Raw genomic sequence first — 20,379 nt, forward strand, 5'->3', positions numbered from 1 at the left:
AAGGTTCGTCGATTAAATCATTCAGTCTTTCACACTATCAGTTGCAAAATGGGAACAATTTCAAATCAACTTCAGCAGGTATTGAAGTCTTAGGCTGGGAAACATAAATGCAAGTAATAATTATTATGGCTTTTTATTTAAAAAAAAATCAGAACTTTCAGGTACAAATACAGTACTGGATATATGGTTATATGTCACAACGTACACAAATGGTTTATTAAATATAGTATTGTTAGATGGTCAAAATGAACATAGTATGTATATGCAAATTTAACTAGCAATGTGTACATAAGGTGAATAGTTTAAAAATCGCCTTTCTAGCATCTTAGACTCTTCATTTCCTTTATGCTAAATAGATTGTTTCATTTTTTTAAAACCATGAATTGGAGTGAATACAAAGACAGCTTTATAGACATCTCACTCCACTTGGTGATTATATTATCCATTATAACAGGGTTAAGTGAGGAAAAAGAAGCAGCTAGCATTATAAACTGGATGACTTGCAGAGCTAAACCATTCTCATTCTCAGTGCTATATCCAGGTACAGGTATGTGAACGTTTACCGTGTCTTGGTAGAGAAATGGTAACTTCTTAAAATCTACTAACTATATAACATGTCATACTATCACATCTTTAGACACTTGGCATTGTCCCATGTTCTAGGACAAAGGGGATTTTATTTTTCTAATGATTTTGATATTTAAAGTATCCTTGTTATTAAGATGTTCATAATAACCACTGTCGTATGTGACGTATGTCACCACTGTTTCATAATTATTATATATGTGATATTGAACAAATTAGGAAAGAGCTTTACTTTGAAGACTGTAGGTCAAGCTGAGACATAATGAATTTTATTAGGCACATTTCCATTAAAATATAAAATATCCACGGTGCTTATTTAACATGGTGATTGGTGACTAATTAATTTAGGGAAGATATTCTTGGGTAGTAATGGACTAAGTAAGCTTTCAGCAGATATTGCCTGAGTTCCCTCTCTGCAACAGGCTTTTTAGAGTATGGGAGAATATGATTCATGAAAGAAGTTGGTAAACTAGTCATGAACAGATGTATCTGTAGCAATTTACTCCGGTTGTCTGTTAGAAGCTACTTTCAGATCCGAGTAATGATGTGACAAGCTTGTTGTCAGAAATATATTTTGATCTGGTGCTTCCATAATGTTTTATCTTAGGTAGTTCTATTTAAACTAGTTACATTTTAACTATGAAATGGTTGTCTGTTGTTTTTAACTTGTCTCAAACTCCATTTAACTACTTACATAATTAAACTTGTATTTATGCAATTTTAGTGCATGAGAAAGGAAGAGTACTGCTACAAGTGTGGAGTTTTGTGGGTTTTTGTTTATTTGTTTGGTTTTAGTTGGTTTGGTTTTTTTTTCCTGACAACTGCATTTAGAAATAATTGCAATGTAGTGGTTTCTGGGACTTGAGGTAATACTGCAGGTACGTATTAAGTATTACTACTCCTATTCTGTATGATGATGAGATGGCATAGATTATTATGGCAAAACCATTCATTCCCAAGATACAGTATATTTGTTTATAGAATTGGCATGTAGTAAAGAAAATAGCAGGGATTCTGTTCCTGTGCTGTTTTGGTTTTTGCTTTTTTTGTGTTGCCCCAATGCTTTTTTTTCCTCTCCTGATACCCTATTTTTTAATTGACTTTCTTGAGAACAGGTTTTTTTTTTTTTAAAGGAGTAATGAGGGCATTTTAAATCAACCCTGCATTAGTTGTCTGATCTCAGAGCTGTTGAATCCACTTTATTCTCTTGATTATGCAAGACAAAAGACTGTGCATTAGGAACATGGCTTACGTAGGTGACAGCCCTTGAACACCTGCCTCTTATCACCTGGTTGCAATTTGAACGTATCACTTGATCAGCTTGATCAGCTCTTGGGCACTGAAATGAGAAGATAAAAATTTCAGTACGCTGTGCCTTCATGCTCAGGTATAGAATGTACATTTTGAGATGCACGCTTTCCTAGATGTGGTGAGGTGCTTGAGAACCTCCATTTAGTTATCATCCCAAATGATACTCCCATTTTTCCCCTGAATGAAGCTGGTGGAGGAATTAATCTTAACAAAATTAACATTTCCTTCTCACATGATTGACAGTCTTGCTTCCTCTTGTGCTTGCTTTGCATTTCTTTGCACTTAAAATAGTATATTCATTTGCACATCAGTACTCCTTTAGTACTTTACTGAAAGTATATGCAAGCTGAGACATACTATGTGTATGGCACATTTGTAGAAGATTTCACTGTTTTAGTGATTCTGCATAAAATCTGTTCTTAAAGGAAGCTGAAACAGAGTAGAATTCTCTGTACAGTGCTGAGGGGAAGGGGAAGGTTTGGGAAAAGGTGCCTGTATGAACCAGGGTGAGGGAAGTACCTTTCCCTACTTTCTGCAGAGAGAAGAAGGGTTGCTTGGGCCTTAAGAATCTGTTCTCTTACAGTACCTTGATCTTGGGGATCCTCTGCCAAAAGGCTATATTTTCTGCTGCTGAATACCTATTATATTCTACTGTCATTGCTTGCTGGTTTCAGGTCTGGTGTGTAGATGCTGTATTTCACAGATTCCCAGAAAGGGATATTATGGTGATTAATAAGAGGAATACAGCAGTCCATTACCAGTTTCATATCAGTCTGCAGTACCAAGGTGCTCTGATATGAATAAGGATGTGTAATACAAAATGCCTCCTAAAAATTAAATGAAATATCATGCCTCACATAAGGACAAGGATGAAGTCCTGTGCAAAGTCAGTTTAAATGGATTTGGCATGTGCTGTTCCAAAAGCCATGAAAAGGCAGTACCTTTTTTTGTAGTGAGATTTCATGTTTGTGTTTACACCACAGTTTCTGCCTGTTGAACAGCATCATTGGCCTACCAGTTTTCAGAGTTGGACTTCCAATGGATTTTGATTTTTTTCTTTTTAATGGGTTTTATATATCGATTTTTCTTCTGTAGTCTCTTAAAACACAATTGTTTAATGTGTTTCAAACTTCTTTGTCTGTTACTGAAAGTATAGATAGCTGATGGAAGTAGCCAGATAAAAGTGAACATGAACTTGAGTTTTTTCATGCTTCTAACTGTAGGCCACTATTTAAAATATGTTCTGTTTGAACTTTTGACATAATTTAAGTGTTTGCTGACTATTTATTTGGTATTATTTCAGACTTAAGCTTAAAAAAGATTAGGTTGTGTCATGTTTGTCATTTTTTTCTCATTTTAATGATGTCCATGTTTTGTGACAGCTGATAATTAATTTCTAAATCAAATTCTATTCTCTGCCTGAATCTATTCGAGCATGTTAAGGAAATCCTATTTGGTGAATGTTCTCTGAGGCTATAGTCAGATGTCTTGTCTTTTTTTTCTTCAGTTTTGCTGTCGTAATGGAAGTAATCTCAGCACTGCTGGATTCCTTGGCATTTTTGAATCAAATCATTGCTTTTACAGAGCAAGCAGGTACTTGGCAGAAAATGGACGGTGTTTTATTTTGTCATGTAATATGTAGGAGAGGTGAGGCCTACTAGTGAATTTATTAGAAGCAAACAAAAAAATTTTTGGAAAAAAAATCTGGACAAAGTTTCACAATCCTTGAAACCCGACTGCTGTATTATAAGTCTTGATAACTCATTCAATATTAATTTAAAATACTGTTCTTATAGCAAGGGAATACAAATATGGCTGTGAAAAAAATTTCATTGCAATGACCTTTAACCCATTGCCATGTTTAAGATCAGTCAAAAGGAGATATCCTAGTATCCTGTATTTCTTCTTTTAAATAGGACCCTTATTATGTATCAGTCATGTTTAGGTTCAAATTTCTATTACGTACCTTTGATTGTTTCTTTAATTCAAAATAAAGTAGTGAATGATGGTTGAAATAGTTCACTGGGTGGAAACGACGTGTATCATTTGATTACAGTCTTGCTGGAGGTAAGATATTTTAAAAACAAACGAAGATGCTTATGAGAATATAAGATCTTCCACATACATTTCAAGGAAAACTGTATGCCAAGCAGTTTTAAACTTTTTCCTCACGCTCCAAATCAAAATGTTGATCGCTTGCAGAAATCAATCTGGGAATATAGTTATTCCTACAGTCCATGCCCCAAGCTGCAGAAGAATGGTGTTGATGATTTGCTCTTCATCTTTAAATTTCATGTGAAATAATGATTTGCATCAGTAACTTTTCTTGTTATGAAAGACATTGTGTTGTTCTTCATTTAAGCAACTGCATATAGCTATAGAACAGGTAAGACCATGTGTCTTATAAGAGGAAAATAATACTCTTGATTATTTTTCTTTTAGCAATCTGAATTTCATATTCCTGATCTTAAATAACTAACAGGATTAGCATTGGAAATATAAGTGTGCATAAAAATATAATAATTCTGTGCATAAAATGCACTGAAGTTTTCAAGGGTGTGAAGTGAAATGAAATAATGAGCATAAAGATAAAAAGAGGAACATTTCTGAAATACTGATTCTAGGAGTATGACATAAGAATAAAAATCAGTTTGAGATTTATAATGGAGTTCTGAAAACTAAAGATAGTAAATGAAAATGTTTTACATTTTAAAAAATTTAAACCTTGTCTAATGCATGACACTTTCTAAAATAATCATGTAATCATTTCAAAATTGTAATATAAAACAAAATAATAGATGAATCCTAATTTTACTTTGATAATTGTAATTAATATAATAAAATTCTAAGTGGGAATAGATTTGAAAATTGGTATTCTAGTCAGCATATTTAATCGATTTGGAAATTGTTACTTGCTGAGCTATGCCAGCTGGTAATTGGAATAGTAACAGGTGTGGAAAAATCTCTAAATTATGAATAGGTAACAAGTAAATGTTACAAAATAACTGATTTCAAACTAAAAATGAGCCATGCTTCGGATGAAAAATGAATTTTATAAATGTGTTTATTTGTGATGTTTTGGAACAAAATATCATTCAAACTGATGTGAAATGGAGATGTCAACTGATGACCAATAGCAAAGTACTTCATGGGAAAATAAAAGTACATGGTAGCTAGATGAACCAGGTTCTTGATTTCTTCCAAAGTGAAACAATAACATTGGCTACTGATTATTGCCATAGTTTGTCACACTTCTGGCTTCTCATGTTTATTCTTTCTTTTCAGTTCTTTTTTGAGGGGTGGGGTGTCATGATTCTGGCAATGAAAACATCTGGATATTTTGAGTACATATTCTATGAATTTTAATATAAACCATTGTATGCATATATGTGGAAAGTGGATAATTTGGCTTGGTGCTGTGTGTGAGCATACTGTTTTTAGTTTTAATTCTTGGTATTTAGATAAAATTTATGTGGGAAATCTTTACGATATAAGGAAATCATGCTAGAGTTCAGTCAGTTCTGTATGATTTGTGTCTTGAGCTATTATGTGTTTTATTTTAGAATTTCTCTGAAATAGAATAACCATGGTAGATTATTCTACTTGGGAATGATTTTGAGATAGCACGTTTTTTGTAATCTTATAAATGACACTAAAATTTGCTACCAAGACTCTGTAAACCACAGTATAATGCTTTGCAATGTAGATTAGAATTAGCTTGTATACACATAAGTTTTAGCCTTTGCATATTAAAAATGAAGAAAGCTCATGATGGTGGGTTTTTTCACTGTTTAGGTTATGGAAACTATATTGTTTCAGTTAGAAAACACCCGGTCTCTAAACATGTCAAATGTCAGTGCAAGCTCTCAAAGCGGGGGAAAAAAAGGTCGGTGGTTTAAGCTACTTTGTGTCTGAACCAACTGAAAGCACTTTTTCTCTTTTTTGAGTAAGGCAAATAATGCCCATGGCACAGCTCATACCAAGTGTATTCATAAACTTCTGATGCCCTTACAAGAAGAGCAGAAATACTGAATAAAAGCAATATTATGTGTTACTTTGGCATAGCCATTTAATTAATTAATTTAGCTTAGCTTGGTTTACATGTCCTGTCTGATTTCCACACATTGTTGTCATCTTTGCTTTAAGTTCTGGTGGGTCTTACACTGGTTGTATGATGTTGGAAATAAGAGTCTTTCCATCACTTTTGTATGCAATGTGAGCCTGTGAGAGCTTCATTGTGGGTTTTTGCTAGGCTAAGCCTATAAGCATGAGCTGCTGTGGTTTAAAAAAAGTGTGCTTTTCTGGGGCTGTAGCCTGGTGAAGATCAGCATGGAGAAAAGAGCTGACTGCTTGTATGCTAGTGGTGAGTGACCATACTCAGCAATAGGTGATAGATGCTCAGTACAGAATCTGGGGGTATGTATCTGTGACTGAAGGAATGCTGTTTTCAGCCAATCTGGTAGTTGTATGAATACATAGTTCGTCTTCTAAAGTGTCCACCCAGTTTGACAGTGTGTGTGTAAATTTGTTTTGTGGTTGAGAAATAGCACACAGCGGAAACATTATACTCAAATTGTCATATGCTGCTGTACCCAGAGCCCTATTTGTTGCACGAAGTTGCTGAAGCATTATGTGCGTTCTCTTCTTTGCAACATACCTTCAGTAGCAGTAGAAAGAAATAAAAGAACAGAAAAAGAGAATAAGAATTGGAAAACCATAGAAGGAAAAGTTAGGGGAAAAAAGATGAGAAAAATGCGGGAAATACAGGTAAAATGACAAGAGGCAAAGTTGTCTGGGAAGAATCTGTCCTTTAAAAGGACGTACTTGTGTGAGAGGAGGTTGGGATTTTTATTTTATTCTATATCTTTTTATGGCATAAGTGATTATATGCATGCAAACTTCAATTTTAATAAATGCTTAATAAAATTTGCAGTCTGTTTAAGTAGCAGCAGTGATAATGGCTTTGGCTGGAATTCTGCATACTTTTCTCTGTCCATTTTGCTTTTTGCACTGCATAGACTGTGACCTTGTTTAACTTCATTATGTAGTCATCTTTGACAGTCTTTCTCTTTTGTTCTCTCCGTGACTGCTTTTTGATTGTAAGAAAACATGTTATGTCTCAGTGAACATTAGAAAGCATTTTTCTTTTATTCTGGCACTGTGTTCTCTTCTTTACTTGCCCTGCTCATTCTTATCTTTGTCTGTCAGTCAAAAGTCTGGAGCTTGTGAGGAAGACTCTTTCAAAAATCATTATTTGTCTCCAAGCAGTAAGATATGGGTTCTATTTGAAATTTGCCAAATCAGCTATTATCATAGATACTAAAGCTTAATATTTATTTTAGATCCAAATAGTGATTTTGAACTGTTTTGCTTGTATTTCTTGAAGAGAAAAATCAGTTTCTTAAACTTAAATAAACCTCCAGTGAAGACTGGAAAGTTTTTTTTTAACATAGCGTTAAAACTAGTGAGAAAATACTTACGGCCTTTCTGTTACTGACATGTAAAAAATAAGTCAAGTAACGAAAACCATGCATAGTAACTAAAAAGACCAGATGAACCATACTTAATTTTTGAGAGCTCAGTGTTTAATCCTAAGTATCACATGTGTTAGGTTAATTGGACTAGGTGATCTTCGAGGTCTTTTCCAACCTGGATGATTCTGTGAGTCTGTGATTCTGTACTGAGAATATATGTTGGCTTTGTTTAGTGCAGGCTTGTTGGTGTAAAAAGGTTTTGTGGAAGACAGTCTTCAGTGAATCATGAAACAACTAGTGAAACTTAGGGTTTGTATGTTCTTGTATGAATTTGCACAGAGCAATTTTAAGAGCTGTCATTTCCACACAGAGAACTCTATGCTAGTAGAAAAAAGGGAACATGTTTGCTGATTTGTTGATAGAAATTTTTTGAATGAGGTGGTTTTTGAAGAACACTCACAAAGATGGTGACAAGGTCTAGTCATGCTGCTGGTAATATCAATGCTGTTTTGAGGAATTATGTTACAGGAACCAAGAAAGGAGATGTGAAAAAGTACTAGAAGGCAACCAAAATTAAAAGTGATGCTGAGGAGATGAGAGAAGTGGAAATACATCTTTCCTGCATTACATTTCTTAGCCATCGGATGTAATATGCCTGTATTTTACATTTAACAGAAAGGATTTAACAGATGCATCCAATGGGAGGGCTCTAAATAGTGATAATAAAAAGAATGTATAGTGCGTCTTTAGTGAATGTGCTTTTTTTGGTCTTTTTCTGGAAAGGATGACATTAACTTTCTATCAGGCCAAGAATAATATTTACTAAATGCAAATAAAATTATTAATGGTGAATGGAAATTAAGGTTTCAACCATACTTGACCAAAAGGATGAGATGCAGTCTAATGTGAGTTCGATCAGAATAGTAGATTTCGTGGATTCATTTTTGTTTCATTTAATTGCTGTTATAATTGTGAAAAATGTATGTGAAGTGGTTCACTAATACTTCAGAAGACATTTAGTATTAAAAGAGCTTCATACTTCACTTTTAACATTGTTATATTGAAATCCATATCCTGTGTTTGTCTTCCCAGGTTCTAGGAAAGATATGGGCAAGTATTTTTAAATTTTTTGTAGGGAAAAGTGCTGTTGATCTTTCAGCTTCATGTGAAACAACTTCCAGGTATGAAAAAGTAGCAGCATCTGACTACTTCCATATTCAGTCTTAATTTGTAATTTTGTTTGAGAGATACATGCAATCAGAAAAAGCAGACTGCTAGGCAGAATATGTTCTCTTTAACACTGTTAAATATATTATGTTGTGTAAAGGAAAAGGAAAATTTAAAATCAGGGATCTTTTGATGTTTATAATTGTTTACAATATTTTGCTTTCTGTTGCAGTAACTTGCTAATAGTATTGAACATAGGAGTTACATTAGTTTTTATGGAAATTGTATAAATATAATAGGAGTAAATTCACTATGCATTTTTAAAGGAGTTTTATTGTTATCATCAGAGTGCTAAAGAAAAAGGTGCTTGAGGGCATGTAGGATGGGAAAAATCATCCTGCCTGTGATTGTTAGAAATTTCTTGGTGGTATTTTTAACATTATCAGTGTGTCTTTCTTAGGTGCCTTAGGGAAACCAGTGTTTACTTCTTATAAAGCTCTGATATGGTAATCCACAGTCATCTTTCAAATAGCTACTGGCTTCTGCTGTGCAGAGAAAATGCAGTCTCTTGTATTATGGGAAAATATATTTATTGATGGGGTGTTGAAGTCTTCTTTTGGCCAGTAACAGTGGAGAGCTTTTGTGAATTAGGCTCCTGTATACTTCTAGAAACTCCAGTACATACCTGTCTGCATATTTAGATGTATAAGGACTTTTTAAAAATCAATCTTCAGGAAAATGTATACTTGAGATTGTACATTCATATTTAAATCACTGTGTTCCTGTATTTTAGCACATTCCAGCTGCTAAAAATACTTAAACATGAGGAAAAAATTATTTGAAGCAAAGATATTAAATCTCTCCTTTAAAGTTAAATCGAGACTGAAAATGCATTAATTAGTTAAGCTTTCTTAGTGACATACTTGTAAAGGAAGTGCCTGAATTAATATACTGAGTTCTTTACAGAGTCAGTAGAGCAGGTCTCTGAGGAACAGTTTAGATTATTTAGGTACAAAAATCTTTAGTTTAGTCACCTAAATGAGATATGTAAAGCTGGTAAGGTTAGCTTTTAAGGTTGGATGTTAAAAAATAGGGATGGGGGTAGGGCTTTTTATGATGTCTGGACTGCACAGTTGACCGTATTTGAAACTACTTCTATATAGTAAAATTTCTAGCAGTAGTCCTGTGTAATCTTCCAGCAAAAAGAAAGCTTGGCACAGTTTTTTCCTCAATGTATGAATTATTTGCTACTTTGATAGTCCTGCCATTAAATATTGAATAGTAATAGAGAATTGTAGATTAATTTAAGATTGAAGAATCTCCTGGAACCTAAACTGTCCTAACTCCTGAGATTTTTGAAGAAAGTTTATTCTTTCTGTCATAGCTTACTCAGGGATTGAGCAGTATTTACTTTGCTTCTCTGTCTGATTGTCCAGGAGCCAGAAAGTGTGTCACATGCTTTCTACCATGCCAGAGAAATACAGCCAAGTTAGATGTGTTGGCTTGTGGTTTTGCGTTTTGGTTTTTCTTCTTTGTGTGTGTGTGTTCTTTTTTGTTTGTTTGGAGGTTTTTTGGTTGGTGTGTTTGGGTTTTTTCATTTTTATTTTTTTTTTAATTCTTTCACTGGATTTCCCTTGTTGCTTTTGTGTATTGTTTGTGGGTGTAAACTCTTCTTGCACATGACTGAGGTGCTTCAGTTCTGAGTTAGTGATGCTACAACTTTGGAGATTTTCTTTGAGTAGATTTGTTATCTTTAGCATAGTGTCTCCTAAATTCTGTTTTTCTATTCAAATGTTTTATCCAGGTAGACTTAGAATCTTCCAGGAAGTGTCAAAATTCACATGCAAGAGCTGCAAAATTGTATGTGGAAATCTGGTATGACCTGAAGGTGTCACATGGTGTGTGTGTGCTAATCAGTGGTCAGTGATCCTGGTGAGCTTGATGTTCACTGTCCATATGCTACATGTACATACATTTCCATTTGAGTAATTGCAGTTAGAAATGTAAAAAAAAAAACCCCTTATTTTTACCACACACTAAAATTAAGATGCCTTGAAATCATTTAATAGGGTAAAATACTGCTTGGTGTCAACTCAGTAGGTCTTTTCAATCAGCTGTAACTACATCCGTAATCAGCTTGGTAATTACAGATGGCTTTAAAAAAGGTTGTTTACACAATGGTTAAGTTTCTTTAAACGTCACTGTTAATACACTTACTCAAAAGTGTTGAAGATATGTCAAAATCTTTCTTTTGGCAAATGTAGCAAGTTCAGCAGTTATAAGATGTTAGTATTACATTTTTGTTGAGGTGCTTTACTGTGAGATTAGCAACTTAATTTGAATTCTTATTCCAGTTGTTTCTGTAAGTAGGCCTTTTCATGAAGAACCTATCATACTGATAAAAACAAATCAAATGCACCTTTACACAGTGTTTCACCGATAGGTACTTGTAAAATATCAGCCTAAGATTTTCAGACAGTTCATGTATTTTAACTTGTCTGCATAGCAGCAAGATGTTCTGTACTTTTTGTTGTCTAGAGAAGACTAAAATTGAACTGTTAACATCTTCGTAGGTCATTAGGTCGTTCTTACACTGGTCAAGAAACTTGGGTGTAGAAGAACAGCGATGTTACAAAATTAAGTATTGAGAAATGAGTCTGTCAAAACTAAGGGATCAGTTCAACTTTATTCACCCCTCTTATGTTGATATGTAAACTTTAATTTTATGAACAGATGCATATTTTTCCACAGGACCTTACCTCATTAAAAAGATTAACTTACTCAGTATTTCTTTATTGGAGCATATAGTGTGTAGACATACTGTTAATTATTCAAACCGGGCACCAAAAAGAAAGAAAATTCCTTCTAGATGTTTTGGTAATACTTTCATCTTTGCATCTGTAACTTCATAAAAATTAATTTAACATCACAATACTCCTGTGAATTAGCTCATATTATTATCTGTGTTTTACAGCTGGGGCACTTTAAGCTTGAAAGGTGTAGAGGATGAAATAGTTTGTTGAATTAAAGTGTTCAATATGAGATGCCAATGACTTTTTACATTTTAAATTTTAGCATTTTGTTGTAGCTCTTTGAACTACAGTTTAGCTGACTTAAACTGCAGACATAGTAGCTCATGACTTTTACAGCTTCCTTTTGCAATATTTTATTGGCTACTGCTCATGAAAAATTGGATTTTGTGGTTAGCCTGCCATCACATAGAAACTCCATGACTGAGTAAAGGAGACAATCAGTTTCTTCTGGTAGGTGTGCCTTTTCCCTTAGAGTGTTCTTTGCTGCACTCTCTTTAAATCTTTAAGTGTCTGCAAAGACATGCAACACTAGCAGTTACAAAATTCTTTTTCTGTCCAAGGTCATATCTGTCCTCTGTGAGAATTCTTGACTTTGCAACTTTTATTTTCTTAATACTTCCTTTAAGGATTCAAATGTATTTAAAAAAAACAGAATTGGAAATTTTCTTGTGATTTAGAGCAGGGCTTGGACTTTTACATTGTCAGTATGTATCTTTTAGAGCTAGCACAGTGGTTGGTAGCTATTGCAGGTTTCACTCAGTATTAATAGCAGAAGGGATGAGGCATAAACTCTGCCTTTGGATTAAGTCTTTTTTCTGGTGAAAGAGGAATGTAGATTCTGGATGTTCTTTTCTGACGTCTTGAGGATACAATATTCCAATGGTTACAGACCAGTCTGTCGCTGGCCTCCTCTGTGTGTGTGCTGTCATCCATCCTGCTTCACCCACCCAGGTCTCCTTCCTCACCCACATCTCTCTCAACCCTAACTCCCAGTACCTGGTTTTCAGAGGTCTTTTCTTATTTCCCTCCCTGTTTGTTCCTCCAATGCAGATTTTTCTACCTCTCTCTGCTCTTATCCAAAATCTCTTTTCCATCTGGTTCCCCCTCCTGGCTTTTATAACTCTCTTGCGAAGCAGCATGCTTCTCTGCCTGCTGCGCTCTTCCATCCCTTCCAATTCTGTGTTCTGTCCAGGTAGCTTTGTCCTCTTCTGCTGTGCTGTTGTTTCTGTCAGTGTCTGAAAGTATGCAGCCATTTAGTTTAATGTAAATCTTGAGGAGTAGTTCTATGAAATACATGTAGTGTTGTCAACAAGTAGACCATAGATGCTTTGTTGGAAATGGAAACCTTGAAGCAGTAGAAAATAGTTACGTTAAAAATCTGAGCAATATAAAGAAAAATAATCAGTAAAAGTAGTGAAAATTCAAACTTTCTTCAGATTACATTTCTTCCTGAGTCTTTTAAAAATAATACAAATTCTTATCAGGATCCTTATATTGGATTCTGTCAGAATGATGTACCTATATCATTTTCCTTGAACTTTCTGCAGTAGTTTCAAAGAGGTCTTGTTATGCTACACTGATCAGCTATTTTGCTCTTTGTGGAAGTTCCCATAATCCTGGTGGGTCCTAAACTTCTACAATATTCTCCCCCCCACTTATAAAAATCCTTCCTATTAAGACTGTGGTAAGACCTTTTCAAACAGTGTTAAGATGCTACTCCCTTTGGAGCCAGTTACAGTAGTGTTGAGAGCTGTATACCTCAAAGGAGTTTGTTTCAAACAGTCTTGCATCCCCAGTGCACAATTGCTGTGACTAATTACACTTTCTGGGGCACCTTCTCCCCTCTAGTAGTTTGAGGAGTGAAAGACTAAATTTGAAACACAAGTCCTTTAGCTGATTTTTGCTTTGTCTACAAAACAAGTTTAGTGGTGCTTCAAGCCCAGAACAAAATTGGTGCTTTTCTTTACATGTTGTGATTCTTTTTGGTAAGCCTAGGTGAAAATATCACTTGAGCTGAGAGATGAATTAGACTAGACTTTGCTGACATGTTATTCAAAACAGAATCCAGCAAAACTGAAAACCCAGAAATGGACTGGATATGCCAAATGTCAAATGTCCTACTCTGCTCAGATGATAATTTCCAGTGCTGACAGGAAAAGTAGATGTTAAGTAATTGTATTTCATAATCTTTCTCATGATAGAAAAGCTCAGTGCAAGACTCTGTAGGAGTGGAAGGTGATTTTTAAAAATTTTAAACAGAATTGGTTTTATTCATATGCATTTCTTTGTAGATTTCACTCACTCACTTTGTTGCACTCATTCTCTCACACTGAAATACTCATCTTTCTTGAGGTGTCCCAACAGCCCGACTAGGATTAGTTGTTGAGATATGGTAGACAAGAGAACAGTGACTTTTGGGTTTTCATCACAGATTTCATTTTCTCCTTGGCTGGTATGGATTCTCTGTGGTATCTGCAGACTCTATGCTCAGGCCAGGTTAAGTTCCATGGTCCCATTGCTGCTTCTGTGCTGTTGCCTTAGCTGTGGCATGGCCTGGATGCAGTCAGCACTCCACTCAACACCTGCCTATTTCTTGCTTCATCGGGGTTTTTCTTTGGATTTACAGCTGCTCTATTTGTTATGACTTGCTCCACATACACCATTCTTTTAAATCCTCATCTGTCATTTTGTCTGGTGCCTTTATACACTCATGCTGTCATTTGCACTGCATGCATAACAGTGTACTATTGCCTCTGTTTAGCTCAATGCTGTGTCCAGAATGGAAGATTGAACATTAAATAAGGAAGTGACAATTGCATAAATATATACTCAGACCTAGGAAGTGAGACATAATCATGGTTTATAATATAAGACAAATATATCTCCTAAAACATGTCAAGGAAACTTGCAAGATTCTTTAAAGAAATGGTATCTTTTAATAAAGCTGTCTATTAGTGTACTTATAAAATATGAATGAGCTATTTCCTTTAGTTTGTCAAATTGCTGTGTGAATAACAGACATTGACCTTATTAAGGTGCCTGAGGGTGAAAGACTTGTATTTGGTTGCATGTATTTATGTTTATAATTGCATTTTTGTTTATGACTGAAGTATTTATTGCTTTCTCTCAGTACACAACTCTGCAAACAGCAATATTTTAATGACATCTGAGTCATTTCACTGTCTCTGCCTCTACTAAGTTTGTGTCTGAATTGTATTAAAAATCCAAGACATGCCTGTGATGTCCGTATGCTGACATCAGAAGCATCACATTTGTTAGTCGCTGGAAATGTGGGAGGGTGTTGTAATATCTACACAGGATATCTTTAAGATAACATCAGAGACAGGGTTTAATTTTGAGTGGTGACTACCTATAAAAAGCCTGTTTACAGCTGTGATTTTTAAAAAAGCTTAATGTTTACTTAATTTTAATATCAGAGGATGGATCTCAATGTTGGAGGTACCAGAAAAATATGTTTTTCTACATAAATTAAAAATAGCCTTCAAATTGTATGGCAAGATAATATATTTAGGCAATTTAGTATCTTTATATATAGCAAGTCCCTTTTTTTCTAATCAGCTCCACTGATCAATTTAAAATGACATTGACAGAATCACCTTGTAACTTCAGTAGTCATTAAAAAAATAATGACTTAACCTAAAAAAAAAATCTTTAAAAATATTCGCTCGTCAAAAATAAGGATGTGAATTAAATAATCAATTCTGAAATAAAGATGCAAATAACAAATATTTATAAAAATACAGTGCTTGGTTTTGTGAAATTCCTGATTATATTAAAAACATCTGTCTTGTGAATGTGTCTGACATTTTCAGTAGCAGTTATCACACAACTCTATTACACGAAGACAGAGGATTGTGACTGAGAATGAAAAGATAGTGATCAGCTAACCAAAGATCTATGAATTAAAATTGTGTAGTTTAAAATATGAATATGTAAGTCCTTTGTCCTGTAATAAAGTATCACATAGTTAAATGTCAGTGAAAATAATTAGTAAGTAAATGTATTAAATAACCAGATAGGTGAATTGATAGTAAATTATTAGTTTAGTATTTTAATTTCAGAGTCTTGTGGGAATATTAAACCAAGATGGGTAAAAGCACATACAAATATATGTTGTGATAAGTAAGCCCTTCAAGAAAGTAGAGTAAGCAGAAGTTCCTGATATCATTAAACTTTCACTGTACAGGCTGTATGGTATTGAAAAACTACTATGCTTTAAAAGTGAGTTTATAATCTTTTATAGTGAAATATTAAAAGAACTTCTGAAATTTTTCTTTTGCTTATGAGTATCATCTTATAAAGCAGGATTCCTGAGCATTGTTTTCCTCCTGCTGCAAATGATTATGAGGATATACATTATGTTCATGGTATCAATAATGTGTCAAATCTGTTTCTGAGAATCACAAGAAAGACGACTGCAAAAACTGTTCTTGCAGCATCTTTGGTTAGTAAATCAGGTACTCAGTGCAAGTGATATGATTCTTAGGTCTCGTCTAACAAGACAGGACTTTTGGTTTTTAACATTTTTAAAAAGAAAACTAATTAAAACAAAAGCTGAAACCGTTTCGGGACTATGAGCAGGTAGGGAGAGGGTGCTTTTGGGCATTCAGCAAAGCAGATTTTGAAGTATACAGAAATAACATCGGATAGGCTGTATGAAATTAAAAGTTGCAATGTTGTTTTTCAGTAGCGGCTTTCAGGGAAATATGGTATTACTTGCATACTAATGTTGAAAAGTGACATCAGTTTTTCGCTAGAACATTTTTAAATGCTCCAATTGTGTGACTTTCCTGCGTATGATTGAACTGCACCTTTTTATATTCTTACACACTCTGTACTTGGGTATTGTTCTGTTACTGATGTCTCTGTTCTAGGAAATCAACAGTATATAAAAGTCTTTTGCCATGTGAGCTTCCCTGAGAACAAGCAAAACTCTAAACTTAAAAAATTTTTTTACGCTGGGTAATTTTAGAGGTGTGCTATAAAAATTCTATTTTCTGACACTTTTTTTCTGTCTTGTGTTTAATCACTAGAGTTTTGTATTATATATATTAATCTACATCTCTGAAATAAAAAGATACATAGTATAACATGAATATAGTCAATAAAATAGTGTATCGTATTCACAGGAAATACAATTTCTGTGCATAAATAGAAAATTTTTATGCCGGGTAATTTAAAATAGATTCAGTAAATTAATGGTATTAAAAAACAAGCCCGCTGTAGTCTGAGATAAAGGCTGTACGTAATCTTTTTTTCCCCCCTAGCTTTTCTCTTGCCGTGTTTCATTATGGATGCCTTATACCTGTGCCATGTGTAAACCCCAGTGCTGTTCTCCTATATAAAATCAACTCCTAATTACTCCACTGTGTGATAGGACTCATTATGAGATATGAGAACTGTCTGGGTAAGAAAGGATTTCTTCGGTCTGTGTTGGGACTTACACCCACTGGAGACAAATTTATACTCTATGGCTATGTTTGCTTTTAGAAAATGAGACAATCGTAATCGTGATTGTAAACACAGTAGCTCAGCTGGGGTTTACTTCTGAAAATCATTTCTAGGTCAGATGCTTAGCTCAGGCAGACTTTATCTGTTTCTAAATAGTGAGTTCTAAAAAGTTTACAGATACATTTCCTACAGCTAAGAAAGGAGCAAGCTTTTTAAACTTTTTATTTAGTTCTTAGAACACACTTGACTCTGTATTTTTAATCTATTTGAATTATGGCTCCATTATTTTGCTGTTTTGATTACCACTCTCAACTAGGTGACCTTCTAGAGTGTTTGCACTTTCTACAGTTCTGCACTTCCTGAAGAAATGTGGTGTAAAATGTTTCTATTTTCCAGAGCAGAATCACAAAAAGGAGAGGATTAGAAACTTGCTTTCATGTTTGCATAGTAGACCTTGAACTCCATGTTGTATATTTTTGTTTACAGGTCTCCAGGTATTCTTCTCTTTCCTCTCAAGGATTTAGGCTGTTTAAATACCGAGATTGTTTCAGAATAGAACAGACCTGGAAGGAAGGGAATCGAGATTTCAGCAAGATTACCTCTACTTTATTGAAACATCAGCTGTCCTCTATTGAGACACGACCGCAGTTGGTGCCTGACAGTGCTATTTCCTTCCTCCCAAGGCAAGAGTGGTCAAAGCTGTCCCCTTGTTCTCCTCTTTGCTATTGGAAATTTTTAATTTTAACACAGCATGTGAAAGGCTGAAAGGCGAAGTTAAAGCATGCTTCTGTCCTTTGACTTCAAAAGCATATGTCAAGTCAAGAGGAGGATGATTATGTTATAGAGAAATGCACTGGGAAGGCATCCCCTTCTCTGGCCTCTAGGGAGATGATGAATAGCCATGCACCCATAGGTGCTTGTATTTCTTGCCCTTATTTTGTGAGCACTCCCCATGCTGTTCTCTTGAATTTGGAGATTGTAGAAGGCCTTTCTAGCATTCCAAGTAACTTCAGTGTCTTTTCTGGATGTCAGAGCTCCATGGAATATTATTTTCAGTTCCAGGGTTCATATTTGGTTTCTTCTCCTAAAAGGGTAAGGATTGGCTCACAATACAGAACACTTAACCATGTTAAAACTTGGGAAAACTGTTCTCTTGTGACAGTTTCTTTAAAGCAAGCATTATAATGGAATCTTTCATTCAAGATATTGGCATAATATATGTGGGGAGAAAATGTCTTCTCTGAATTTTTTAGTGTTCAGAACATCAGATTTTCATTAACTGCAGATTTTTGTATTTTATGGATTTTGTTATTACATTAACCTGAGATACAGTGGTGTGACTGTGTTTGGAACTTGCATCTATATTGATAAAACATTTTTCCTGTGTAGAAATTAGACTCATATAAATTAACTTCAATCTTAAAGACTACATTGTCTTTCTTTGAGAAGTAAGTGTGCTTACATCTTTTGTAGTTCTGCACTCTAAATCATCATAGCAGCGAGAAGGTCAGCACTACAAAACAAAGGGGCTTTGGGGATTTTTGAGCTTTTCTGATTAACAGTGATTAACAGTGTAGGATACTTCTTTAGACTCACATCTGTTACTACATAACTGCCAAACAATGTTTAACCTATTTCACCATTTTTGAATGTTGTAGTGCAGTTTATAATGATAGTAGTAGGGCTAGGTCTTGTCATTGTGTTGTTTGTGGATAATAAAGTGGTATATGTTCTACTGACTGCGAATTTGGTTTATTTGTTATTGTCAAACAGTCTTTAAAGTGGCTGCCAGGCAATCTTACTTTTACCTTATTTTAATGTTACCATTCTAAAATATAGCTGTAACATTCTTTTAAATGTCTTCAAATGCTCTTACAAAATGCACTTTTATCTACTAAAAGTTAGAGATTTGTTGAAGAAAATTATTAAAGCAAATGTAATTTCATGTTTATTATTCAAAGAGAAGTTCAGTGCCACGTGGTAATATTTAATGACAGAAATGTTACTATTCACACACAGTGCATTAAGTAGAGATTTTTTTTTGTTGCTTTCTGGTATATAAATGGAATGGATACATTGTTTTTTTTCTACTGCATTTATTTATGCAACTTTTATATTACAAGGGATTCATTTAAATATCTGAGGGAAGACAGTCAAACAAGATCATTTAAATTGCATCCTGCCAGTCATTATGTGTGAGTTTTTATGACATTGTCATGTGTAATGACAGGTTTATTTGAATTAAAGTAGAGAGCAACATCCTTCCCCCACCCCAAAACAAGCTAAAAACCTAGTCTGTTTCAGTGCATCAGCTAATCTAATGAAATACTAAGACTTTGCTGTCTTTATGTTGTCCTTTCAAAACATGCTTTCCTCAGTGTTCATGTAGAACTTGTGAAAATACATGGGTCTTGGGGAAGTGGTCTGGAAATTTATGTGTCTGTATTAACAATCTGAGCTCAGATGTGCCGGTACACCAAGAAAGGAGCATGAAGGCATTCAGCACTTCTGGAGTTGCTGAGAATTTAACAGGATCAAACTCTTAATTGCATTTTAATGTTCTTTCCCTAACAGTCTTATACATCAATGTTGAATGTTCCAGCAGTGTGATCTGAAAACCAAATGGTTGTCTTTAAGCTTACACAAGCTGCTTTATAAGCTACTAAAACTAAACTACTTTGAAAGTAATTTAAACTAGTTATTGAAGTTGAACTGCATCTTGGAAGGTGTTTAATATCTTGGACTTGTTCACACACTTACTTGAAAACAGTAGTTAAAATGGTACAGTTTTAAAAATATATTTTTAAAAATAAAACTATTAAATGTGAATAGTTTTGAGTAGTCTTGTGATTCGTACCTAGAAGTTCAGAATGTTTTTTTTTCCCCTCTATTCAGTGAACATTGCAGCATCTAAATTTCTGTCAGATCCCATAGGCTTGAGTAGCACCAGAAGTAGCTGATGTTTCAGTGTTAGTGGTATCCTTAAGCTGCTAGGCTGCTGGAGTCAATCCTGAAGATTTAGCTTTAAAGGATGTAATATATATTGGTGACAGACAACAAAGCTTTTAAGAGTTTGAATGATGCAACAAGGAAAGCTGCAGAAAATATATATTCTTAAGTTCTCTCTAACCAGTTTTGAATTTCCTTTCTCTGAACGTGTCTGTAGATAAAATCATACCATCGTAGTAACTGTTCCCAAGCTTTCTTTGTTTTCCTTAGTTTTGAAAACTGCTTTTAGATAAAATCTTTTTTTCCCCAAAATTATCTGAGTTTTTAGTTGGAAAAGTTGATAGAATCTGGTGATATAATACTATATCCACATTTTTATGATATATCCATCATTAAAATTAAGATAATGGATCATATCCTGAAACTCCTGTGTTTCATCCCACTTTCCCATGTTAGAAGGAGGCCTAGGAGACTTCACCAGTTGAAAATTTTTTACATAAAAGAATCCTTAGATGATGTGGGGCCACTGCAGTAGACTCATGATCCTGTGTTTCACCCTCAGTAAGACAAGTGTGGTAAGGGACCAGAGAATCTCCATTTTGGAGGTT

General features: G+C 34.5%; 1 protein-coding gene across 21 annotated transcripts in view; it reads left to right on the plus strand.

Annotated features, from left to right (window-relative positions):
• KDM4C (lysine demethylase 4C) overlaps positions 1-20,379 on the plus strand; it is a 275,507-nt gene that overhangs the window by 83,859 nt on the left and 171,269 nt on the right. The window contains exon 9 of one of the 21 annotated variants that reach the window (XM_074857271.1): positions 17,309-18,555. The exons of the other annotated variants lie outside the window; for them this stretch is intronic. Coding sequence (XP_074713372.1) covers positions 17,309-17,587 — 279 coding nt within the window. The 3' untranslated portion in view covers positions 17,588-18,555. Of the gene's footprint in view, positions 1-17,308; positions 18,556-20,379 lie in introns of those variants that run through there. 21 annotated transcript variants of the gene reach the window in all.

The sequence above is a fragment of the Strix uralensis genome, chromosome Z, assembly GCF_047716275.1.
Source record: "Strix uralensis isolate ZFMK-TIS-50842 chromosome Z, bStrUra1, whole genome shotgun sequence".
Taxonomy (NCBI): domain Eukaryota; kingdom Metazoa; phylum Chordata; class Aves; order Strigiformes; family Strigidae; genus Strix; species Strix uralensis.